General features: G+C 42.3%; 1 protein-coding gene across 12 annotated transcripts in view; it reads right to left on the reverse strand.

The window, feature by feature from the left end:
• Window positions 1-26,898, reverse strand: part of ATF1 (activating transcription factor 1) — a 58,511-nt gene that overhangs the window by 21,849 nt on the left and 9,764 nt on the right. For 6 of the 12 annotated variants that reach the window (XM_016923408.4, XM_001152537.7, XM_016923409.4 and 3 more), the window contains exons 2-3: window positions 19,213-19,311; window positions 3,452-3,552 (exon numbers count right to left, since the gene is read on the reverse strand). In XM_016923408.4, the coding sequence (XP_016778897.1) occupies window positions 3,452-3,552; window positions 19,213-19,305 (194 nt within the window). In that variant the 5' untranslated portion in view covers window positions 19,306-19,311. Of the gene's footprint in view, window positions 1-3,451; window positions 3,564-19,212; window positions 19,312-23,801; window positions 23,876-24,238; window positions 24,309-26,898 lie in introns of those variants that run through there. The other 6 variants (XM_016923411.4, XM_063786667.1, XM_063786666.1 and 3 more) reach the window with 4 other exon arrangements.

The following is a 26,898-nucleotide window of genomic DNA, read 5'->3' on the forward strand; positions in this document are numbered from 1 at the left end:
GTCTTGTTTAATAAAAAATGTTTTATATTCTTGTTGCATGTGCATGTGTGTATTTGGGACAGGGACTCGCTCTGTCACTCAGGTTGGAGTGCATGGCACAATCATGGCTCACTGAAGCATCAACCTCCTGGGCTCAAGTGATCCTCTGCCCTCAGCCTCCTGAGTAACTGGGACTACAGGTACACACCACCATACCTAGCTAATTTTTGTATTTTTTGTAGAGACAGGATCTCCTTATGTTACACAGATTGGTCTTAAATTCCTGGACTCAAGTAGTCCTCCCACCTCAGCCTCCCAAAGTGCTGGGATTACAGGCATGAGCCACAGACCTAGACTATATTCTTGTTTTAGAAGGTATCAATCTGGTTGTGTCCAGGCCACAAGTTCTGATCAGCCTTCTGTGGGTTGTGGTTCCAATGTCAGTTCAGTTTCCAAAGTCTTTGCAATGCTATTCATATCTATTACACATGTGCACCAGGTAGTGGCCAGTCTAGAATTTGGGCAATGGTGATCTGTCCTATACATAGTTAAGTTCTAAAAGTCTACATATGCTAGGGAAGCCCGTTTTTATTCATTTTTGGTAGAAATGTATGAGGTGCTGGATTTAATCAAATACTTTTTTTCCCCGCATTTATTGAGTTGACTGTATTGTTTCTGCCAATTCTCACTTACGTGGTTTATGTCCTTGCACGTTTGATGATTTTTGAGTGAATTCGTATTTGATTTATACTATCTGTGGCAATCCAGAAAGCTTAACTTTGAGAAGTTTCTTTTCAGATGTTATAGCCTTCTTGAGAGACCCCTACTTAATAAAGAAATCTCAGGTTCAGGCTGGGCATGTTAACTCACGCCTGTAATCCCAGCACTTTGGGAGGCCGAGGTGGGCAGATCACGAGGTCAGGAGATTGAGACCATCCTGGCTAACACAGTGAAACCCCGTCTCTACTAAAAAATACAAAAAATTAGCCAGGTGTGGTGGCAGGCGCCTGTAGTCCCAGCTACTCGGGAGACTGAGGCAGGAGAATGGCATGAACCCAGGAGGCGGAGCTTGCAGTGAGCCGAGATTACTCCACTGCACTCCAGCCTGGATGACAGAGCGAGACTCCATCTCAAAAAAAAAAAAAAAACCATGAAACTACCCAAATTAATCATTATTACTATTGTTCTAAAAAGCCAATGCTAACTGAAATGAATTGTCTTTGTTCACCATACTTTCTCACATTTATATTCCTTTTATTTTCTTCTTCCTGAAGTATACACTTAAGTAGTTTCTTTTTTCAGTATACACTTAAGTAGTTTCTTTTTTCTTTTTTTTTTAGAGATGGAGTCTCACTCTGTCACCCAGGCTGGAGTGCAGTGGCACGATCTCAGCTCACTGCAGCCTCCGCCCCCTGGGTTCAAGCTGGGACTACACGCATGTGCCACCATGCCTACCTAATTTTTGTATTTTTAGTAGAGATAGGGTTTCACCATGTTGGCCAGGCTCGTTTCGAACTCCTGACCTCAAGTGATCCACCCGCCTCGGCCTCCCAAAGTGCTGGGATTACAGGCGTGAGCCACTGTACCCAGCCTCCTTAAGTAGTTTCTTAAATCAGTTTGAAAATAATTATTATTTCACCATCATTTTTGAAAGACTGTTCAGTAGGCACAGAATTCCAGGTCAAAAGTTACTTTCTCTTTGAATTTAAATATTGGAGCCTGAGTACAGTGGCTCATGCCTGTAACAGCAACACTTTGGGAGGCTGAGGTGGGAGGATCACTTGAGCCCAAGAGTTTGACACCAGCCTGGTCAACATAGTGGGACTCTACCAAAAATTTAAAAAAATTAGGTGGGCATCATGGCATATGCCTATAGTCCCAGGTACTCAGGAGGCTGAGGAGCTGACCCCAGGAGGTTGAGGCTGCAGTGAGCTGTGATCACACCACTGCAATCCAGCCCAGGCAACAGGGTGAGACCTCCGTCTCAAAAAAACATGTAATAATTTAAAGATAAAAATAAGGATTTTAGTTCATTGTCTTATACTGTACTTCAAAAATCTGTTGTCAGCTTACTGGTCCTTCCTTTCTAGGTAATTGGTCTTTTCACTTGGAAGCATTTAGCTTTTAAGATCCCAGGTTTATCCTTGGTGTTCTCCAGTTTTACTTTACAACATACACCTAGATGTAGGTTTCTATTAATTTATCTTGTTTGGGACCTTGCTTTCTTATGCTGAGAAATTCATATCCTGGAAATTGCAGTCATTATCATTTTCTCTCCTGGAGAGACTAGAAGCTGGAAGTGCCCTTCCCTCTTCTCTCCTTTTATCTATGTATGTTGTGTACTGGACCTTCTCATTCTGTGTTCTATCTTAACTTTGTCTTTCTGTGTTCCATTCTAGGTAATCTACTCAGAGCTGTATCCTCAGGTTCTCTCATTTTGTCTTCAGTTACGGGTATTAACCCCTTATCAGATAAGTGGTTTGCAAATAATTTTTTCCCAGTCCGTAAGTTGCCTTTTCATTTTGTTGCTTTGTTTCCTTTGCTACACAGACACGTTTTTTAGTTTGACGTAGTCCCATTTATTTATTTTTTTGTAGCCTAAGCTTTTGGTGTGATATCCAAAAAATCATTGCCAAGGTCAATGTCGAAGAGCTTATCGCCTATGTTCTCTTCTAGGATTTTTATGGTTTCAGGTCTTAACATTTAGGTCTCTTATCCATTTGGCGTTGATTTGTGTAATGGTATAAGATAAAGATTAAATTTACTTTTTTTTTTTTTTTTGAGACAGAGTCTTGCTCTGTTGCCCAGGCTGCAGTGCAGTGGCGCAATCTCGGCTCACTGCAACCTCCGCCTCCCAGGTTCAAGTGATTCTCCTGCCTCAGCCTCCCAAGTAGCTGGGATTACAGGTGTGCACTACCACACCCGGCTAATTTTTCTATTTTTATTAGAGACGGGGTTTCACCATGTTGGCCAGGCTGGTCTCAAACTCCTAACCTCAGGTGATCTGCCCGCCTCAGCCTCCCAAAGTGCTGGGATTACAGGCATAAGCCACTGCATCCGGCCAAAGGTCCAATTTCATTTTTTCTTGGAGACAGGATCTTGCTCTATCACCCAGGCTGGAGCACAGTGACACAATCACAGATCATTGTAACTTCAAACTCCTGGGCTCAAGCCATCTTCCCGCCTTAGCCTCTAAGTAGATGGGACTACAGGCGTGCACCACTATGTCCAGCTAAGTTTTGTATTTTTTGAAGAGACAGGGTCTTGCCATGTTGCCCAGGCTGGTCTTGAACTCCTGGGCTCAAGCAATCCTACCTCGGCCTCCGAAAGGGCTGGGATTATAGGCGAGGGCCAACCAATTTCATTCTTAACACTGACGCGTGCTAACTTCTTTAGTGTACTTTGCACAGCACCTCTTGAACTCATTTGGTACTATTATAACATGCAGGGCTTCATACAAGAGAGTACTCACCTGTAAGATGGGCGCCGTGCTAGGATCCCGTGGGCTTTCTGTGAGGAGCCTATGCTGTCGGATGAGTCCTGGGACTCCTCACTTTCTGATAAAGATGATACCTAAAAAAGAACTGGCATTAACATGATGAACAATGCAGGTGGGAAAAGAAACAACTGAATTTTTACTTTTAGAAAAAAACGATCTGTCTCCTGCCACTCCAATTCATTTGTACATTAAATCTAAAGTCTAAAAGAAAGGAACAAAAGGAAAAGGAAAAATGAGAAAGTTTATTCCAGGAGCCCAACCTATTAAAGGAATATCAAATATAGCAGGCCCAGAGCTGAGAATAAAGTCTGTCCCCCAAATGAAGCAGTACTATTTTACCGGAGTTAAAAAGACCAGGCTCTGATGTCATTCTCCACCCTATTTCTACACTGATGCACATTACTTAAAAGTGTTGTTTTATTACTAATCTACCTGACATGCTAAGTTTGAAAAACCTGTTAGATATTCAACTGCTGACATTGAGACGACCATTAAATATACAAGCCTGTAGGTCTGGGAAGAGGTCTGCGCTAGATACATAAATTTTGGAGGTCTAGCTTTTTAGAGTCCTTAAAGCCATGAGACTGGATGAGCTCATAGGGGTAAATAGAAGAGGACTGACGACTAACCTCAGGAACACTAAGAGACTGGATGAAGAGGAGGAATCAGCAAATGAGACTAAGGAGTCACCAGTAAAGAAGAGAACCAAATGATTGAGCTGTCCATGGAAAACTAGTGAAGACAGCATACTGAGGAGAAAAGAATGATCAACCATGTCCAATGCTGTTTACAAGTTGAGATAAAATAAAGACTGAGAACAGACCATTCGATTTAGCAAGGTGGAGGTCACTGGCAATGGCAGGTATAAATATATGCCATTTTAAAATCTATATGATTCAATTTTATCTCATTTCACAAGTTAATACATGCAACACTTGGCATGCATACAATGTTAATTTTTATAAACTACATCAATACAATATGCAAGTTATAGCAATATTTTACAATTGAGAAAACAAGTTTTCAATTTTTTTTTAAATATTTTTAATTTTTTTATTTTTGAGACAGGGTCTCACTCTGTCACCCAGGCTGAAGTGCAGTGGTGCAATGACAGCTCACTGTAGCCTCGCCTTCCTGGGCTCAAGCAATCTTCCAGCCTGAGCCTCCTGAGTAGCTAGGATTACAGGTGCACACCACCATGCCCAGCTAATTCATTTTTTTTTTATTCTGACAGGGTCTCATTATGTTACCCCGGCTGGTGTCAAACTCCTGGGCTCAAGCAGGCCTCCCAAAGTGCTGGGATTACAGGTATGGGTCACCATGTCTGGCCTCAATTTTTTAAGCGTATTAAAACTTTCCAACATTTGTCCAAAGTTAGATTATGATATCCGACTTTATCTGAATTTTTTTTTTTTTTTTGAGATGGAGTATCGCTCTGTCGCCCAGGCTGGAGTGCAGTGGCACGATCTTGGCTCACTGCAACCTCCACCTCCTGGGTTCAAGTGATTCTCCTGCCTCAGCCTCCTGAGTAGCTGGGATTACAGCCACGTGCCACCACGCCCAGCTAATTTTTGTATTTTTAGTAGAGATGGGGTTTCACCATGTTGGTCAGGCTGGTCTCAAACTCCTGACCTCATGATCCACCTGCCTCAGCCTCCCAAAGTGCTGGGATTGCAAGTGTGAGCCACTGTGCCTGGCCGACTTCATCTTAATTTTTAAAAATAAAATAACCCAGGCCAGGCGCGGTGGCTCACGCCTGTAATCCCAGCACTTTGGGAGGCCGAGGTGGGTGGATCACGAGGTCAGGAGATTGAGACCATCCTGGCTAACACGGTGAAACCCCGTCTCTACTAAAAATACAAAAAATTAGCCGGGCCTGGTGGTGGGCGCCTGTAGTCCCAGCTACTCGGGAGGCTGAGGCAGGAGAAGGGCGTGAACCTGGGAGGTGGAGCTTGCAGTAAGCCGAGATCGCGCCACTGCACTCCAGCCTGGGCAACACAGCGAGGCTCCTGCTCAAAAAAAATAAAAATAAAAATAAATAAAAAATAACCCAAACAGGCCTTTAGAAGGGACATAAGAAATCAATTCTCCACATTAGTTACTATCTATAGAAAGCCTTCCCCTATTTAGACATGAAATTTCCAGAGAGGCTTCTTTTATATGTTATTTCCTTCAAAAATGAGTTCTAGTATATAACTACTCATTTATATTTCATATTAAATCTATATCATTATACAGAAAAGAATTAGTCACAACCCAATAATAATTAAGAAATAATAACCAATAATTTAAGAAAAATCTGTCACTTTTCTTTTCCTCAAGCATCATAAATTTTTTTTTTTTTTTTTTGAGATGGAGTCTTGCTCTTGTCGCCCAGGCTGGAGTGCAATAGCACAATCTTGGCTCACTGCAACTTCTGCCTCCCGGGTTCAAGCGATTCTCCTGCCTCAGCCTCCCAAGTAGCTGGGTAGCTGGGATTACAGGCACCTGCCACCATGCCTTGCTCATTTTTGTATTTTTTAGTAGAGATGGGGTTTCACCATGTTGGCCAGGCTGGTCTCGAACTCCTGACCTCGTGATCCGCCCACCTCAGCATCCCAAAGTGCTGGGATTACAGGTATGAGCCACCGCGCCTGGCCATAAAATACTTCATTTCTAATCTAATTCTTTAACTACACTGTCTGTTCCTAAGCTTACTCCAAAGCCTTCCACTGAACTTAAGAAAATAAATTGTAAAACTAAGGAATTACTTGTAATTAAAATCAAAAATTTATCTTTAATAACAGCACCAGCAAATAAGACTAAAATTTCCATATAAACACTAAAAAAATCCATGCAGCCACCTCCTTTCACATGGGAATACCACATAAAGATGCAGCTCTAGTTTTTACAACATTGCCATAATCAGAAGAAAGGAGGAATATAGCTTTTCTTCTAGGAGAGCTGCTTCTAAAAACGAGAGATGACCAAAGGTATTCTGGGACTATAAAATGGGAAAAGTAGAAAGAAAAGGAATCTAGGATGGCTCTTTCTTTCGTACTTTTGTCAGGTGTTAATATGAAGGTAGATAAATACAAATAAGAACTTTCGTCTACTACAAGAGAACTCTTTTATTTGACCTCCATAAAGCATGTAGTAGGTAGGTACTAACTCCATAAAGCATATAGAAAATACCTGGGATAAAAGGGTGCTTCCCTTTAAAAAAAAAAAAAAGTCCCTCATTTCCTTAAATCATAAGCAATAACTTTCCCTAAAATTGTCTTCTATTTTCACTAGGTATTATATACATGAAACTAGAAATTCTAAAACTTTTCTATTTGCCTGATTTGGTCTGCAGTCTAATTTGTAAGACAACTTTATCTTGGTTTATAATATTATAGGTACAGCAACTGAAATGTATCTGAAGACTCAGGGTATAAAAGTTCCAACTCTCGACCACTAAGTCTTCAAATTTCTGTATCATTTGCACATGTGGTGGGTGAATTACAGAAGACTGGGCTGTCTGGATGACCCCCTGAATCTGTACTTGCTCTCCAGGAAGACGTATAATTGTCACTGGCGCAGATCCTCTTAATGACATCAATAGAACAAATACAAATTCAATTAACAAAATATATATTGTACCTATGCACATAAGATAGCTGAGTTCTTAACACTGGAAACACATTTCAGAGCTGATTATATTTAATCGCATCATTAACCAAACATTAGGTACCTTCTATTGACCAGAGGCTGAACTAGGGATTGAGAGTACAAACTAACTATAACGAATAGAGTAAGAGTTATAATAGAGGAAAATTACAAAGTACTGTTCTGCGGGAGCAAAGAAAGGGTGTTATTTCATCTGGGTTTTGAATAATTAACAATTACCTGAGGGTATGTATGGAGGGGCAGGAGTTAGGGGACTGGAAGGTATTTCAGGCAGAGGAACTGATTGTGCAAAAACATGGAGAATCTTTAGCACATGCTATTCTGAAGAGATATGGTTGAAAACCAAGAAACCAAGAGACAAAAAGTGAGTGAAACACCAACTTCGGGCAGCATCTTGAAAAAAAAATATATATTTCAAGTAAATGACTGAATCATGAAATTGTAATTTATTTCTGTTGAAATCAGATGCGGTTTCATGGAAATACCATGATAAAATGCTAAACTAAGAAAAGTCCATTCATCATCCCTCCAGGCTCACCTCAGGTCCTACCTCTTCCAAAAGCTTTCTCAAATATTTTCAGTTAACAGAGATCTCATGCCTTCCTCTGGACTACTCTGGTCCATACCATTACTCTTGGATTTAAATCACAAAATAAAATCCTGGACTACTTCTCAGGACTTGAAAGTAAGCTTCCTTCCTGCTCCCCTGTTCTCCTTCTTCACATTGGGCTCCAAGAATACTGCTTTCCCTGTTCCCTTTTTTTCTTTTTTTTTTTTGAGACTGAGTTTCACTCCTTCCCAGGCTGAAGTGAAGTAGCACGATCTAGACTCACTGCAACTCCGCCCCTGGGTTCAAGCGATTCTCCTACCTCAGCCTCCAGAGTAGCTGGGATTACAGGCATGCGTGACCACGCCCAGCTAATTTTTGTATTTTTAGTAGAGACGGGGTTTCCCCATGTTGGCCAGGCTGGTCTCGAACTCCTGATCTCAGGTGATCCGCCCACCTCCGCCTCCCAAAGTGCTAGGATTACAGGCGTGAGCCACCGCACTCAGCCTTCCTGTTCCCTTTCTTCTTTCACTGAAAGTTCTTTTCCTCATCCCAAGACTAGATTAAACAAACTCCAGTCTCATCATCCCTCAAAATGCCTAGGGTCATGAAATTCTGTATAAAATTTATCCAGCCACTAAGAACTGTAAACTCCATTTGTAGCACAAACTATGCCATTCTAACTGACCAAATTCTTGACCAATGGCTTTTGTCATGCCAAGGTTGTGTCCCTAGAATGACACCAGAGCCCCCTTAAAACACCTGCCTGAGAAAGTTCAATTCTACCAAAAAATTGTACTGTTTGTTCCAGCCAAAACTTGACTATAGGCCCCATCCTCACTTTTCTTACAGCATTTTAGAAAACTTGCTGTTATGAATCCTTTCTCTGTCCCGTGAGATGTAGACATTCTAAAACCTAGAAATCTTTCTTTGGGCCTGTAAATGTAGTAACCAAGAAAGAAAAGATTTGGTCCCTGTCTCCCAGTCTGTGGGAGAGTAGGAGCCTAACTTTGACAAGTGCCAATGAGCAAGCAGGACGGCTAATCATAGTGACAATTCCTTCCCTCCCCCAAACATCTTATGTACTTTTCCTTTAGAACACCCCAATATTTAAAAAGCTTTCCATCTGTTTCAGTGGAGCTGAGCTCAGTTTATGTTGGAGTTTCTCTCCTATACTGCAGTAATCTGATAAAATCTGTCTTGCTGCCTTTAACATATGTCCAGCTCTGTTCCTCTTTGACAGTACCCCAATATGGGCATAGAGAAATTGAAGAATAAGAATAAACAAAGAGCTGGGTGCAGGGACTCACGCCTATAATCCCAGCACTTTAGGAGGACAAGAGAAGCCCAGGAGTTCAAGACCAGCCTGGGCAACATAGGTAAAATGCAGTCTCTACAAAAAATACAAAAATTAGCCAGGTTTGGCAGCGCATGCCTATAGTCACAGCTCTGTGGGAGGCTAAGCTGGGAGGATTGCTTGAGCCCAGGAGGTGGAGGTTGTGGTGAGCTGTGATTGTGCCACTGCACGCCAACTCTAGCCTGGGTGACAAAGTAATAACCGTCTCAAAAAAAAAAAAAAAATAGAACCCACAAGTCTTGAGAGTCCAGCTCTAGAGTTACCATTACACTTGGAAAACATTAACAAAACGTCTCCCCACCTTTCAATAACTGAAGCCACTCAGCTAATGGAGAGAGTGTATGATAGGATTAATTTACATTTCTAAAAGACTAAGGGCCATCATTCCTCAAAGGTTTCTGGCAATCCATGTGATTTAATGCAGGCTATGGGTCTGGCAGGTTGAAAAGGAAAATAGGCACCAGATTTTGATTTAGCTAGTGGTAGTCCCTATCCCTTATTACTACGGTTCGTCTAACCTCACAAAATGCTCATTACTCAGGGTCTCAAAGTCCTGATTCTCTTCCCAACCCCACTCTCAAACCTGATAATCTAAATATTGAGAGACCTTTCAAAGGAGGAAAGGGAGGACCTGGTCCCCCAATCTTTTTTTTTTTGGTGGGAGGGCGCAGGCAGGGTCTCACTCTGTCAACCAGGCTGGAGTGCAGTGGCACAATCTCGGCTCCCTGCAACCTCTGCCTCCTGCGTTCAAGCGATTCTCCTGCCTCAGCCTCCCGAGTAGCTGGGATGACAGGCGCCCACTACTTCTGGCTAATTTTTGTATTTTTAGTACACATGGGGTTTCACCATGTTGGCCAGGCTGGTCTCAAACTCCAGGCCTCATGTGATCCGCCCACCTCCCAAAGTGCTAGGATTACAGGTGTGAGCCACTGCACTCTGCCAGAACTTCATACTACTTCTCTGTCCACTGGTTCACTTGCATTATAAAGATTCTAGATTCTAAATTATCAGTACAAAATCTAAAATAGAGCAAGAACAAATAAAAATAAATAGTAAACAGGCCAGGCATGGTGGCTCACACCTGTAATCACTTTGGGAGGCCGAGGTGGGCAGATCACCTGAAGTCAGAAGTTCAAGACCAGCCTGGCCAACATGGCGAAACCCCCGTCTCTACTAAAATTACAAAAATTAGCGGGGCATGGTGGCGCACGCCTGTAGTCCCAGCTACCCAAACTGCTTGAACCCAGGAAGTGGAGGTGGAAGTTGTAGTGAGTTGAGATTGCGCCACTGCACTCCAGCCTAGGCAACAGAGCAAGACTCCGTCTCCGAAAAAAAAAAACCAAAAAATACCTCATTTAATATACATTAACACTGAACTACGTATCAGTCGCTAGCACTGTAACGCATGCCTGAATGAAACTTATCTGACACATGTTTTTCCTCCATAAGGCACATCACAGCCTTCTTGCACTTAGAACACAAGATAGCACTTTGTACTACACTTGGGAGTCAATTTTAAATAGCAAAATCACCAACAAAAAGGAGAAAAATGCAAAAAATGTGGTTATACTAACTAGACCGCAAAGAGGCCAATTGTTTATACTATGAGAGCTGATGCAAGAAGACACAGCATCACCTTGTTTGACCTCAGCTAGGAATATAGGAGTGACTCAAATTTTTTGCCACTTTGCACATGTCCATGAATGACCGCAAAAGTGCCGTGAGTGTTTTTGGAGTTAGAAATAAATTTTATCAAGTAGGCAAATTTGCAAATACAGAATCTGTGAATAATAGGAACCAGCTCTAGCTACTCAGGAGGCAAAGGCAGGAGGATCACTGGAGGGCAGGAATTTGAGGCCAAAGAAATATGATCATGCCACTGCACTCCAGCTTAAGCAACAGAATAATACTCGGTTTCCAAAAAAAAAAAAAAAGGGCCAGGTGCAGTGGCTCATGCATACCAGCACTGCACTTTGGGAGGCTGAGGTGGGCAGATTATTTGAGCTTAGGAGTTTGAGACCAGCCTGGGCAACACTGCAAAACCCCATCTCTACAAAAAAATACAAAAAGTTTAGCCAGATGTGATGGCACACACCTGTGGTCCCTGCTACTTGGGGGAGCTGAGGCGGGAGGATTGCTTGAGCACAGGAGGTCAAGGCTGCAGTGAGCTATGTTCACACTACTGCACACCAGTCTGGGTGACAGAGTGAGACCCTATCTCAAAAAAAAAAAAAAAAAAAAAAGATTGGCTATAAAATAGTTAATTTTTATTCCTCATCTTATTTGACCTATCAGCCACATTTTACACAGCTGACCATCACTCATTCTGATTTCCAAGATTTGAGTTACTCTTGATTTTCCTCCTACCTCACTGACAATCCCTCTTCAATGTCCCCAAACTCCAAATGCTAAAGAAGCCCAGATCCATTGACTCATCTCTACAATACTTATCCCTCAGTAATCCCATCTAGTCACATGACTTTGATCACACTACACCTATGTTAAAGAGATATTGTTCCACAGTTCTTGGATGCTCTATTTTTCTCCCTGCCCTTTCCTTTGTTCTCTGTTTTTGTTGTGGGTAATTTCTACTGACCTATCTTCAAGTTCACTGATTCTTTTCTTAGCTGTGTCAAGTCTACTAATAAACCCAAACATATACTTCACCTGTGTCACCATTTTTTTTTTTTTTTTTTAGACAAGGCCTCACTCTGACACCTAGGCTGGAGTGCAGTGGTGTGATGTTGGCTCACTGCAACCTCTGCCCACTGGGCTCAAGCAATCCTCCCACTTCAGCCTCCTGAGCAGCTGGGACCACAGGGTGTGCACCACCATGCCTGGCTTTTTTTTTTTCTTTTGTATTTTTAGTAGAAATGGAGGCTTGCCATGTTGCCCAGGCTGGTCTTGAACTCTTGAGCTCAAGCAATCTGTCTGCTTTGGCCTTCTAAATTGCTGGGATTACAGGCGTGAGCCACCACACCATTTTTATTTCTAACATTTCCATTTGACTTTTTCATATAGTTTCTAACCCTCTGCTGAAATTCCCCAGCTGTCCGTGCATGTTTTCTACCTTTCCCACTGGAGCCTTTAACATATTATTCATTCTTATTTGAAATTCACTCTCTGATAGTTCCAACAGCTGGGTTATCCTGAGTCTGGTTCTGTTTATTGTTTTGGTTTTTGACAGTGAGTTGCTTCTTTGTGTGCTTTTGGTATGTGTTTTATAATTTTTGCCTGAATGACAGACATCATGGGTAAGACACTAGAGACTAAAGTAAATAGTATTTATCTTCAGAAATGGGAAAACAAGAGAGTACACCTCTTCACTAGGGTGTGTGTGTGCGTAGGGAAGGGGTTGAGTCATCTATTCAGGAACTGACCTGGGTTTGGATTTTGTTGTTGTTTGGATTACCTTAAGTGTACTACCAGCTTCAAATTCCTCTAGTATGACTTTCTGCTTAGGGTGGGGCTGGTATGTCAGAGGGTTTTTCTCATTGTTTTTGCCACACACTCAGCCTTAGGCTTCATCTCTGCATCTGCCCCAAAGAGGCTCTTTCCATACTCTTGTCCCTCCCCCAGGGGTAGACTGCTGTTGCTTGACTTGACAGCACCAACAGGGAGGTTCTTTGTTGTCCTGGCCCAGTCTCAGTCTCAGGTAGGCCCTATGTCCCTGGGTTACAGGGGTTGGGGCTTTCTCCCAGTGGCAGAAAAACTCTAATAGTCTAAGCCCTTAACAGTTTCCTGCTGTTCCCTCAGGGTTTGTGGGTTTTCTTTTTCTTTTTACTTTTCCCAGACACAATGGAAAACTGGGTTATTCCCTTTTTCCCAGTGGCTTAAAGCCTTTTTTTCCAAAGGAAAAAAAGGTCCAAGTGGGCCTGTACCACCTACCAAGGCATTCTCTGGTCTCCCTTGTGTCCCCAGCCCCATTTTTCTCCTAAGCAACTGCTGGAGGTCCTTGGAGAAAAACCTACAAGAGGGTATGAACTGTCTTTGTGTCTGCAGCTCCCAAGGATTCTATACGCTTACGCTTGCCTACACTTGGACTTTAGCAATTCATTAATTTTCCTGCTAGTATGCAGCCCTGCTTATTTTCTGTGCTCTGCCACAGGTGAGCCATGCCCACACCCCACCTCTATGAGTTTATTATTTTATAGAACATACAACTTATTCTTGTTTCAGGGTAAGAGTAACATTCTTTCCAGCTTTCTGCATCTTGGGGGAGTCTGGAAATCATCCCATGATTATAAATACCACCTATATAGCCACAACTCCTAAATTCAGATTTCTAGTCTGGACCTCTCTCCTGGACCCCAGACTCATATATCTAGCTGCCTACTGGATAAATCTACTTGGATGGTCTGCCCAACAGATTTTAGGGTGGCCCCCATAATCTGCAGCTCCTGGTGTTTGGGACTTTGTCTAATCCTCTCCCCTTGAGAGTGGGAGGGACTTGTGACTTGCTTCTAACCAACCTTATTAAGCAAAGATGATGGGATGTCATGTTTTATCACAAGGAAATGGTATGTCATTCCTTTGATTATATTATGTATAAGACTGTCTTGCTAGCAGACTTGCTCTCACTCTCCTGCTGGACTTGAAGCAGGCTGCTATGCTGTGAACTGCATACGGAGAGGATCACGTGGCAGGGAGTTACTGGTGGCCTTTAGGAGCTATGGGCAGCCTCCAGCCAAGAACCAACCAAAAAACTGAAGCACTCAGTCCTACAGCCACAATGAAAAGAATTCTGCCAACAAACTAAGTGACCTTGGAAGTAGATTCTTCTCTAGTCTAGCCTCCTGCTAAGAACTCAGCCCTAGCCAATGCCTCAGTTGCAGTTTGGTGTGAGACCGCAAAGCAAAGAACCCAGTTAAGATATGCCTGACCCCACACAAACTGTGAGATAATAAATGTGTGTTGTTTTAAGCTATTAGCTTTGTGGTGATTTGTTCTGCAGCACAGAAAACCAACACAGATAATATTACAGACATAACATGCCTAAAAACCAAATTCCTGATTGCCAACATTCCCCCAAAAAGAAATGGAAAACATTATCCAGCACTGTCCATCTCAATAAATGGCAATTATATATATACGTCTGTGTGTGTGTGTGTGTGTGTGTGTGTGTGTGTGTGTGTGTATGTATGTATATATATAATTTTTTTTTTTGAGATGGGGTGGGTCTACACTATGTTGCCCAGGCTGGTCTGGAACTCCTGGGCTCAAGCAGTCCTCCCACCTGAGCCTCCCAAGCAGATGGGATTACAGGCATGCACTACCACGCCCAGGTCAAGTAATTTCATTCTTAACAGTTGCTCAAACCAAAACTGTGACGTCAATCTTGGCTCGTTCCTTTATTTAAAACTCCACATCCAGCAGGGAGGGGGGAGGGATAGCATTAGGAGATATACCTAATGCTAAATGATGAGTTAATGGGTGCAGCACACCAGCATGGCACATGTATACATATGTAACTAACCTGCACATTGTGCACATGTACCCTAAAACTTAAAGTATAATAATAATAAAAAATAAATAAATAAATAAATAATAAAACTCCACATCCAATCCAAAAGCAAATACTATTGGCTTTACAACCAATATATATCCAGAATCTAACTTTGTCTCATCACTACCCCAGCTACCACACTGGTCCAAGCCATTGTCATCTCCCATGTACATTACTGTAATGCCTTCTAACTAGTTTCCTGTTTCTATTCCACAAAGCAGTCTGAGTGATTCTTTTAAGATACGCCAGATAACGTTTCTACTCAAAACACTCTAAAGGTTCCCCATGTCACCCAGATTAAAACACAAAAATTTTACAGTGGCATATGGCCTACATTATCTGGCACTCTCCCCTCTTCGCACCCCAACCCTCTCTGCCTCATCCTCTATCCATCCCTCTCCCAACACACTGGCCACCTCAGTGTTCCTTGACCATATCAAGCACATATTAGTCTCACAGTTTTACAACTGTTGGTCCATATAATTGAACAAGTATTTCCTCAGACAAATGTCTCTGTCTACCTTGCATAAAAAGAGAAGTCCCCTGTCCCCACCACCAACTCCCTATCTCTCCTATCCTGCTTTATTTGTCTCCATGGCACATATTACCAATTGATTGATAGGTTTTGTTGCCTGTCTCTCCAAAATTAGAATATAAGTTCCATGAGAGCTGAGAATTTTGTTCACTGCTATATCCCCAGTTTATACTGAATTATTATAAAATACTGTTTCCTTTACATAATTTTTTTCTTTTTTTTTTTGAGACAGGATCATGCTGTGACCCAGCCTGGAGTGCAATGGTGCAATCACGGCTCACTGCAGCCTTGACCTCTGGGGCTCAGGTGGTCCTCTCACTTCTGCCTCCTGAGTAGTTGGGACTGCAGACAAACGCCACCACACCTGGCTAAATTTTTTTATTTTTTAGTAGAGACAGAGTCTCACTATGTTGCCCAGGCTGGTGTCAAACTCCTGGGCTCAAGTGATCCTCAGCATCCCAAAGTGCTGGGATTGTAGGTGTGAGCCACTGTGGCCAGCCTTTTTTTTTTTTTTTTTTTTTTTAGACGGAGTTTTGCTCTGTCGCCCAGTCTGGAGTACAGTGGTATGATCTCGGCTCACTGCAACCTCCACCTCCCTGGTTCAAGCAGTTCTCTGTCCCAGCCTCCTGAGTAGCTGGGATTAAAGGTGCATGCCACCATGCCCAGCTAATTTTTGTATTTTTAGTAGAGACGGGGTTTCACCATCTTGGCCAGGCTGGTCTTGAACTCCTGCCCTCGTGATCTACCCGCCTCGGCCTCCCAAAGTGCTGGGATTACAGGCATGAGCCACTGTGCCCAGCCTGCCAGCCATATTATTTTTAAAAATCACTATAAAATGATTTACTATCTAGAAATGTATTTATTCCACTTCACCGTAAATATGCTTCTGAGGAAATTTGAAGAGTCACATCTAACTAAAATAACTGAAATATAGATATAAGTAAGCCAACTGAATTAGAACATTTCTGTAAAGTGCTCTATTAACAGAAAAATAATCAAAGAAAGACTCCACCTTATTTTTCTAGCACCATCTGGAGAAGACACTGCTATTCTTCACAGATATAGCCAAATAAGGCAGAAGGATATATCAAGCTTAAAGGACTAATCCCTTTGGGTCACTGGTTTTCAAACCTTTTGGTCACAAATCCTTTTGACATTCTCAAACTTATTGAGGACCCCCCAAAATTATTATTTCAGTTATATTTATTAATACTTACCATATTTAAAATTAAATTTAAAAAATTAACAGTTCATTTCAAAATACAATAACAATCCATTACACGTTACCATACCTATTTCCATTAATACATTTTCAAAAAAAATTAGTGAGAGAAATGGCATTGTTTTACATTTCTGCAAATTTCCTTAATATCTGGCTTAATAGAAAACAGCTGAAATCAGCCGGGTGCAGTGGCTCATGCCTGTAATCCCAGCACTTTGGGAGGCCAAGGTAGGTGGATCACTTGAGGTCAGGAGTTCAAGACCAGCCTGGTCAATATGGTGAAACCCCACCTCTACTAAAAATACACAAATTAGCTGGCCGTGGCAGTGGGCACCTGTATTCCCAGCTACTCAGGAGGGTGAGGCAGGAGAATCACTTGAACCCAAGAGGCAGAGGTTGCAGTGAGCCAAGATCGCACCACTGCACTCCAGTCTGCGCGACAGAGCAAGACTCCGTCTCAAAAAAAAAAAAAAAAAAAAAAAAATGGCTGGCCACAGTGGCTCACACCTATAATCCCAGCACTTTGGGATGCTGAGGATCACCTGAGCCCAGGAGTTTGACACCAGCCTGGGCAACATAGTGAGACTCTGTCTCTACTGAAAAAAAAAAAAAAAGGCCGGGTGTGGTGGCTCAGGCCTGTAATCCCAGCACTTTGGAAGGCTGAGGCGGGCAGATCACGAGGTCCGGAGATCAAGACCATCCTGGCTAACACAATGAAACCCCGTCTCTAGTAAAAATACAAAAAATTAGCCAGGCGTGGTGGCGGGCGCCTGTAGTCCCAGCTACTCGGGAGGCTGAGGCAGGAGAATGGCGTGAACCTGGAAGGCGGAGGTTGCAGTGAGCCGAGATCACGCCACTGCACTCCAGCCTGTGTGCCTGTGTGACAGAGCGAGACTCCGTCTCAAAAAAAAAAAAAAAAAAAAAAAGAAAGAAAAAGAAAACAGCTGAAATCTCTTATCTGATTCTACATTAATTATGTGATCATACATTCTTTTGGTTGAATCATATGAAGAAAATCTGCCCTCACATAGATATGCAATTAGAAAAGATGTGTAGTGTTTTAAAAGCCTTTTCATTTCATTGTATTCTTTGATACAGCAGCAAAACTCAGCAAGTTATAGTTTCTTAAAGGTTATTTGCTATGTACAGTCTGAACTTTGTGTATTGTTAACATTAAAATCCGTTAGTCTCATCTTGCACTTTAAATGGCTCTTACACTCATGCATGATTTTTTTTTTTTTTTGGAGATAGGGTCTCACTCTGTCACCCAGGCTGGAGTGCAATGGCATGATTATAGCTCACTGCTGCCTTCAATTCCTGGGCTCAAACAATCCTCCTGCTTCAGCCAAGTAGCTGTTACTACAGGTGTTGTAGTGCTACCACACCCAGCTAATTTTTAAAACTTTTTTGGCGGGGCACGGTGGCTCACGCCTATAATCCCAGCACTTTGGGAGGCTGAGGTGGGTGGATCACCTGAGGTCAGGAGTTTGAGACCAGTCTGGCCAACAGGTGAAACCCCGTCTCTACCAAAAATACAAAAAATTAGTTGGGTGTGGTGGTGGGCGCCTATAATCCCAGCTACTCGGGAGGCTGAAGCAGGAGAATCGCTTGAACCCGGGAGGCGGAGGTTGTAGTGACCCGAGATCGTACCACTGCACTCCAGCCTGAGCGACAGAGCGAGACTCCGCCTTGAAAAACAAAAACAAAAACAAAGAAAACAACTCTAAATACAGTTAGGCCTCTTTATTCATGGGTTCTGCATCCATGAGTTTCACATCTGTGGATTCAACCAACCACAGATTGAAAATATTCAGGAAAAAAAATTTCTCTATAATGAACACGTACAGACTTTTTTTCTTGTCATATAGTATAACTATTCACATAGCATTTACATAGTATTAGGTATTAAAAGTAATCTAGAAATAATTTAAAGTATACAGGAAAATATGTAGGTTATATATAAATACCATGCCGTTTTCTATCAGGGGCTTTAAGCATCACAGATCTTGGTATCTGTGGACGTCCTGGAACCAGTCTCCCACAGATACTGAGAGATGACTATATACTTCGTTTAAAAGAAAATAAAACTAAATGATCTTGACAAGTTATTTAAAGTCCACCTTCTTTTCTTATATTTTAACATTTTATACAGTCTTTTTTGCTTGTTTTTCTATTTTATTATTTATTTATTTATTTTTATGATATGGAGTCTCGCTCTATTGCCCAGGCTGGAGTGCAGTGGCATGGTCTGTGCTCTCTGCAACCTCCACCTCCCAGGCTCAAGCGATTCTCCTGCCTCAGCCTCCCGAGCAGCTGGGATTACAGGCAACCGCCACTGCGCCTGGCTAATTTTTGATTTTTATTAGAGACAGGGTTTCGCCATGTTGGTCAGGCTAGTCTTGAACTCCTAACCTCGTGATCCGCCCGCCCTGACCTCCCAAAGTGCTAGGATTACAGGCGTGAGCCACTGCACCTGGCCTTTGCTTGTTTTGTTTTTTTTTTAACATTAATGCCAGGTGTGGTGGCTCACACCTGTAATCCCAGCATTTTGGGAGGCCAAGGTGGGTGGATTACCTGAGGTCAGGAGTTCGAGACCAGCCTGGCCAACATGGTAAAACCCCATCTCTACTAAAAAGACAAAAAATAGCCAGGCGTGGTGGCAGATGCCCATAGTCCCAGCTACTTGGGAGGCTGCGGTAGGAGAACTGCTTGAACCCAGGAGGTGGAGGTTGCGGTGGGCCGAGATCATGCCACTGCACTCCAGCCTGGGCAACTAGAGCAAAAATCTGCCTCGAAAAAAAAAACCCAAAAAACAAAAACCAAAATAAAACACATTAATAATCAGTCTGAAACGAGATTAATCTGCATATAAAATATTCCTAACAAGCTCAGTATTTTGGCCGGTCCCTCCCTTACCTGTTGAGCAATATGAGAAATGTGAGCTCCCTGAACTGCTGAACCAGGTTGAGGTGCTGTCTCTGACGTGGTACTCTTGTGGGAATCTTCCATAATCAACTATAAGGGGGAAAAAAGTCAGTTAAAATTAAATATGATACAGAATGTTTAAAGTATACTATAGAATCATATAAAAATTGATCATTTAGTTGCCTCAATGGAAAAGAACTGGTAGCAATGGTATAGAGATAGAAAGGGGACTGTGCATTTTCTTTAAATTTTTTGAATTTTGGCCCACAAAAACATGTTTAAGTTTAATAAAAGGCACATTTGAACATAAATTATGATGACTAAGTTTGCAAACGTTATCCCATTGAAGAATGATGACAGTCTTCCTGTCTATGGACACAAACATATCTGTCTCTAGGGAAGTTTCTAAGTGTACATATAGTTTTTTATATAGAGAATTTACTGAGTAAAAGTTGAACAAATAAATAAAACTATACCTAAGGAGGTTCTAAATAAGTTCTAGAAAACTTAGATAATCAACTTCAGGATATGTAGGCTAGGTAAGAATGAGAATAAATGAGCTATGAGAGATCAAATACGGCAAATAGGGAGAGAAACACTAACAAAGAAACTGGTAAAAGATTTAGACAGAATTTAATGTTTTTAAAGGTTACCTGGAAAGGCCAAAAAAAAAAAAAAAGAGGGCTAGCCAGAAAGCTTATGAAAAGATGCTCAATATCACTATTAAGGAAATGCACTGAAAACTACAATGAAATATCACCGCATACATACCCATTAGAATGGGTAATATCAAGACACAGAAAATACTAAGTGTTGGCAAGGATGTGGAGAAACTGGAACCCTTGTACACTACTGTGCTGGTGGGAATGTAAAGTGGTACACCTATTATGGAAAACGCTATGGCAGTTCCTTAAACAAAAATAGAGCAATTTCACTTGGTGGTGTATATATCCAGAAGAATTGAAAGCACGGTCTCAAAGAGAAGAATATTTGTACACCTATGTTCATGGCAGCATTATTGTTCACAATAGCCAAAAGGTGGAAGCAACCCAAATATTCATCAGTGGATGAATGGATAAATAAAATAGTGACTGTACATACAATGGAATATTGTTCAGCCTTAGGAAGAAACTCCTGTCACATGCTACAGCATGGATGAACCTTGAGCATATTGTGCTAAGTCAAATAACCCAGTCATAAAAATACAAAAACTTTATGATTCCACTAACTTGACGTATCTAGAGTAGCAAAACTCCACAGAAACAGGAAATAGAATGGTGGCTATCAGGGACTAAGGGAAGGAGCAAATGGAGAGTTGCTGTTTAATGGGCATGAAAAAGTTCTGGGCTGGGCATGGTGGCTCAAGGCCGTAATCCTAGCACTTTGGAAGGCCAATATGGGCGGACTGCCTGAGCTGAAGAGTTCAAGACCAGCCCTGGGCAACATGGTTTCTACTAAAATACAAAAAAAATTAGCCAGGGGTGGTGGCAAGCACCTGTAATCCCAGCTACTTGGGAGGCTAAGGCACGAGAATTGCTTGAACCCGGGAGGCGGAGGTTGCAGTGAGTGGATTGTGCCACTGCACTCCAGCCTGAGTGACAGAGGGAGACTGTCTCAAAAAAAAAAAAAAAGTTCTGGACATTGGTTGTACACACTGTGAATGTACTTAACACTATAGAACTGTATGTTTAAAAATGGTTAATATGGCCAGGCGCGGTGGCTCACGCCTGTAATCTCAGCACTTTGGGAGGCCGAGGTGGGCGGATCATGAGGTCAAGAGATCGAGACCATTCTGGCCAACATGGTGAAACCATGTCTCTACTAAAAATAAAAAATTAGCTGGGCATGGGGGCAGGTGCCTGCAGTCCCAGCTACTCAGGAGGCTGAGGCAGGAGAATCATTTGAACCCGGGAGGTGGAGGTTGCAGTGAGCTGAGATCGTACCACTGCACTCCAGCCTAGCGACAGAGTGAGACTCTGTCTCAAAAAAAAAAAAAAAAAAAAAAAAGGTTAATATGGCCAGGTGTGGTGGCTCATGCCCATGATCTCAACACATTGGGAGGCTGAGGCACAAGAATAACATGAGCCCAGGAGTTTGAGACCAGACCTGGCAACGTAGTGAGAGCCCATCTCTACAAAAAATAAAAAATTAGCTGGGCGTGGTAGTATGCCCCTGTAGTCTCAGCTACTCAGGAGGCTGAGGCGAGGGGATTGCTTCAGCCCAGGAGTCAAGGCTGCAGTGAACTGAGATCACACTACCGCACTTCAGCCTTGTCTCAAAAAAAAAAAAAAAAAAAAGATAGTAAATTCCACGGTACGTATATTTCTACACAATTAGAGAGAGAGAGGGCAGCTAGGTAGCTGCCAGGCTTCATTGAATTAATAACTGTGGAGTTTAAGCCTACATATTTTCTTCTTCCTTTTTTCTAAGTCAGAAAACATTTTTTTTTTTTTGAGACAGGGTCTCACACTGTTGCCCAGGCTGGAGTGTAGTGGTGCAACCTCGGCTCACTGCAGCCTTGACCTCGCAGGCTCAACCCATTCTTCCACCTCAGCCTCCTGAGTAGCTGGGACTACAGGTGCATACCACCATGCCTTGTTAATTTGAGGGGGGGTCTTTTCTGTACAGATGAGGTTTTGCCATGTTGCCCAGGCTGGTCTTGAATGCCTAGGCTCAAGTAATTACTGTCTGCCTCGGCCTCCCAAAGTGCTAGGATTACAGGTGTAAGTAAACATGCCCAGCCCAAATTCATTTTTAACAAATGAATTGAAGCTATTGTTTTTAGTCAATGGAAAAAAGCATGAAATCGCTTCAGACAGAAAGTAGTTTAAATTTTTTTTCCCCTCAAATATACTAGTCTTTTTCTTCTTACATGGAAAATACACAATAGAAAGAAAAAAGGATGACAGATATTAATCACATTATTGTCTAATTTCTTTTAGTCTTCTATTTCCACAACTTCTTAAAGTCATAACCATACTACATGTACTACTTTGTATCCTCATATTTTATATGCTGTTTTCATTTATCATACATATTTTCTAGGTTTTAAATAGAAACATATTTAAAGGCTACATAGGCTGGGCAGTGTGGCTCATGCCTGTAATCCCAGCATTTTGGGAGGCCGAGGTGGGCAGATCATCTGAGGTCAGGAGTTTGAGATCAGTCTGGCCATCACAGTGAAACCCCATCTCTACTAAAATTACAAAAAATTAGCTGGGTATGGTGTCGCATGCCTGTAATCCCAGCTACTCAGCAGGAGAATCGCTTGAACCCGGGAGGCAGAGGTTGCAGTAAGCTGGGATTGCCCACTGCCCTCCAGCCTGGGCAACAGAGCCAGACTCCATCTCAAAAATAAATAAATAAAGGCTTTATAATACAGCATCCAAGGAATGTGCATAAATTGTATTTTTTACTAAAACAATACTGTCATGAACATCTTTGGTGCATAAACCTTTCTCTGTAATTAAGATTTTTTTCTGTAAGTTCCAAAAAAGAGAATTACTTAATGTAAGGGAATTACATAGGAAATATTTAAAGTTTTCTGAATGAATTTTAGTTTATCAAAAGCACGTAAGAAAGCAATAGAAATTTTTAAAAAATAATTAATTTGATAGGTAAAAAATATACATTGTTTCATATTTCTTTAATTCTCCATTAGTTGTATGAGTTATCTGGTCATATCATTTGTCCACCCATTTACCAGAGTCTCAAGTGTTTTCCTTTTTTTTTTTTTTTTTTTTTTTAAAGACAGGGTGTTGCTCTGTGACCCTGGCTGGAGTGCAGTGGTGTGATCACAGCTCACTGCAGTCTCAATCTACTGGGCTCAAGTGATCCTCACACCTCAGCCTCCCAAGCAGCTGGGACCACAGGCATGCATCACCATATCTGGCTAATTAAAAAAAAATTTTTTTTTGCTTTTTTGAGACAGAGTCTCACTCTGTCACCCAGGCTGGAGTGCAGTGGGACGATCTCGGCTCACTGCAAGCTCCGCCTCCCGGGTTCACACCATTCTCCCTCCTGCCTCAGCCTCCTGAGTAGCTGGGACTACAGGCGCCCGCCACCATGCCCAGCTAATTTTTTGTATTTTTAGTAAAGACGGGGTTTCACTGTGTTAGCCAGGATGGTCTTGATCTCCTGACCTCGTGATCCGCCCTCCTCGGCCTCCCAAAGTGCTGGCATTACAGGCGTGAGCCACCGTGCCCAGCCTAATTTTTAAAATTTGTTGTGGAGACGAGGTTTTGGCCTTGAACTCCTGAGCTCAAACGATCCACCCACCTTGGCCTCCTAAAGTGTTGCTATTACAGGCATCAGCCACACTGGCCAATTCAGTGCTTTTTAATCTACACTAATACAAGGTAATCCCACAGACTAATATACAAACAGAAAAGACAAAATCATGTACCTTCTGCAAATATCTCTACTAAAAATACCTTTTAAATACTCCACTTCAGAAGACATAAATTAGAATACAGAGCAAAGAAGAAAAAAGATGTAATCCTAAAGCACTGAAACTATAAAAGAGTTTTTATAATCTTGTTAATTACTAGAAATGATACTTTTGTTTTGCTCTGACTCACTGATTTTTCTCCCTCCATAACAATATCCTTAAGAATTCCTACTTCTCCATCCTGGACAATGTAGCAAGACCTCGTCTCTACAAAAAAAAAAAAACAATTTTAACTAGCAAGGTGTGGTGGCGCATGCCTGTGGTCCCAGATACTGCAGGAGGTGGGGGTGCTGGAGAGGGGGTTGCCCACTGATACTGGAGGATCACTTGAGCCCAGGAGGTTGAGGTTGCAGTGGGCCATGATCATGCCACTAACATTCCAGCCTGGGTGACAGCAAGACCCTGTTTCAGAAAAGTAAGATACATTCCTACTTCTAATAGAAACTAATATGATCAACAAAAAAACACACATATCAACAGTAAAAGCCACTATAATCAGCAAGTAACATTTTAGACAATAATTATAACCACCTTTCCTACAAAAAAGATAACTAACAGGGTGCATACTTGTAATTCCAGCTACTTAGGAGGTTGAGGCAGGAGGATTGCTTGAGTCCCCCAGGAGTTCGAGACCAGCCTGGGGAACACAGAGAGAGCCCATTATCTCAATTAAAAAAAAAAAAAAAAAAGATAACATATTTTCCATTATTGTATACATGAAGAATCAACATATCAAATAAAGCTCTTGGCCAGGCGCGGTGGCTCAGGCCTGTAATCCCAGCACTTTGGGAGGCCGAGACAGGCGGATCACAAGGTCAGGAGATCGACACCATTCTGTGAATGGTGAAACCCCGTCTCTACTAAAAATACAAAAAATTAGCTGGGTGTGGTGGCGGGCGCCTGTAGTCCCAGCTACTCGGGAGGCTGAGGAGGGAGAATGGCGTGAACCCGGGAGGCGGAGCTTGCAATGAGCCGAGATCAAGCCACTGGACTCCAGCCTGGGCGACAGAGTGAAACTCTGTCTCAAAAAAAAAAAAAAAAAACCCAAAAATAAAAAACTCTTTTTTCCAAAATAAAAATTTTATAGTTTCATCTCATAAACAACAGTACATACTGTTTTACTGATGTTATCAGAATGTAACCTTTACTCACTTTTTTAAAGCTATTATTTCTAAAATTAAGGTTAAGATTAACAATGTGTTAAAAACTTGTTCAATACAGAATAAATTTTATATGTACGAATGCATTTTCTGTAAAAATAAAGTAAGCCCCCAGTTAGCATATATAAGCTTAACAGGAGATAACCCAAAGTCAGACAGAAACAAGGGAGTAGTGAAACACCGCTTCAAAAGCACCATCAATGGGAATAGAAGGAACTGAGAAATGGTGGGCTGCGATCTTGCTGACATAGAGAGAATGTCAGGGAAGGCAGGGCCCTTTTAAGAAAACTTACAGCCGGGTGCGGTGGCTTACGCCTGTAATCCCAACACTTTCGGAGGCCGAGGTGGGTGAAACACCTGAGGTCAGGAGTTCAAGACCAGCCTGGCCAACATGGAGAAACCCCGTCTCTACTAAAAATAAAAAAGAAATTAGCCAGGCATGGTGGCGCATGCCTGTAATTCCAGCTACTCGGGAGGCTGAGGCAGGAGAATTGCTTGAACCCAGGAAGCAGAGGTTGCAGTGAGCTGAGATAGTGCCAATGCACTCCAGCCTGGGCAACAAGAGTGAAACTCTGTCTCCAAAAAAAGAAAAAAGAAAAGAAAACTTGCAAAGAAAGAAGCATTATATGTTAGGCAATAAACTAAGAGCTTTTTAAGCTCAACATTACTGATCATTAGAGAAATGTAAATCAAAACCGCAATGAGATACCATCTCACGTCAGTCAAATGGCGATTACCGGCCTGGCATGGTGACTCACACCTGTAATCCCAGCACTCTGGGAGACCGAGGCGGGCAGATCACTTGAGGTCAGGAGCTTGAGACCAGCCTGGCCAACATGGCAAAACCCCATTTCTACTAAAAATACAAAAATTAGCCCGGCGTGGTGGTGGGCACCTGTAGTCCCAGCTACCTGGAAGGCTGAGGCAGGAGAATCGCCTGAACCCAGGAGGCGGAAAGGATGCAGTGAACAGAAATTGCACCACTGCACTCCAACGTGGGCAAGAGAGCAAGACTCAGTCTCAAGAAAAAAAAAAATAGCCGGCATCGTGGGTGACTGTGGTCCCAGCTACTCGGGAGGCTGCCCAGGAGGCGGAGGTTGTAGTGAGCCAAGATTGTGCCACTGCACTCTAACCTGGGCAATAGAATGAGACTTTGTCTCAAAAAAAAAAAAAAAAAAAAGGCAATTAAAAAGTCAACAGTTGGCGAGGTCTGGAGAATAAGGAATGCTTTTACATTGTTGGTGGGAGTGTAAATTAGTTCAACCATTGTGGAAGACAGTGCAGCAATTTCTCAAAGACCTACAGGTAGAAATACCATTTGACCCAGCAATACCATTATTGGTATATACCCAAAGGAATATAAATCATTCTATTATAAAGATACATGCCCACATATGTTCACTGCAGCACTATTCACAATAGCAAAGACATGCAATCAACCCATATGCCCATCAATGATAGACTGGATAAAGAACATGTACATATACATCATGGAATACTATGCAGCCATAAAAAGGAAAGAGATAATGTCCTCTGCAGGGTCATGGATGGAGCTGGAAGCTGTTATCCTCAGCAAACTAACAAAGGAACAGAACATCAAACACTGCATGTTCTCACTTATAAGTAGGAGCTGAATGGTGAGAACACGGGGACACATGGTGGGAGAACAACACACACTGGGGCCTGTGGAGGAGGGTGCGGTGGGGGAAGGGAGAGCATCAGGAAGAACAGCTAATGGATGCTGCGCTTAATACCTAGGTGATGGGTTGTTCTGTGCAGCAAACCATCATGGCACATGTTTACCTATGTAGTTAACCTGCACATCCTGTGCATGTACCCTGGAACTTAAAAGTTGAAGGAAAAAAAAAAAGGCTAGGCGCACTCCAGCCTGGGTAACAAAGTGAGACACCCGTCTCTTAAAATAAAAGAGAGAGAGAGAGAGAGAAATATATTTAGACAGTTACCTCACCCCAGCTTTAGAAATGGGACAACTTGGCCGGGCACAGTGGGTCACACCTGTAATCCCAGAACTTTGGGAGGCCGAGGTGGGTGGATCACTTGAGGTCA

Source organism: Pan troglodytes, chromosome 10 (assembly GCF_028858775.2).
Source record: "Pan troglodytes isolate AG18354 chromosome 10, NHGRI_mPanTro3-v2.0_pri, whole genome shotgun sequence".
NCBI classification, from domain to species: domain Eukaryota; kingdom Metazoa; phylum Chordata; class Mammalia; order Primates; family Hominidae; genus Pan; species Pan troglodytes.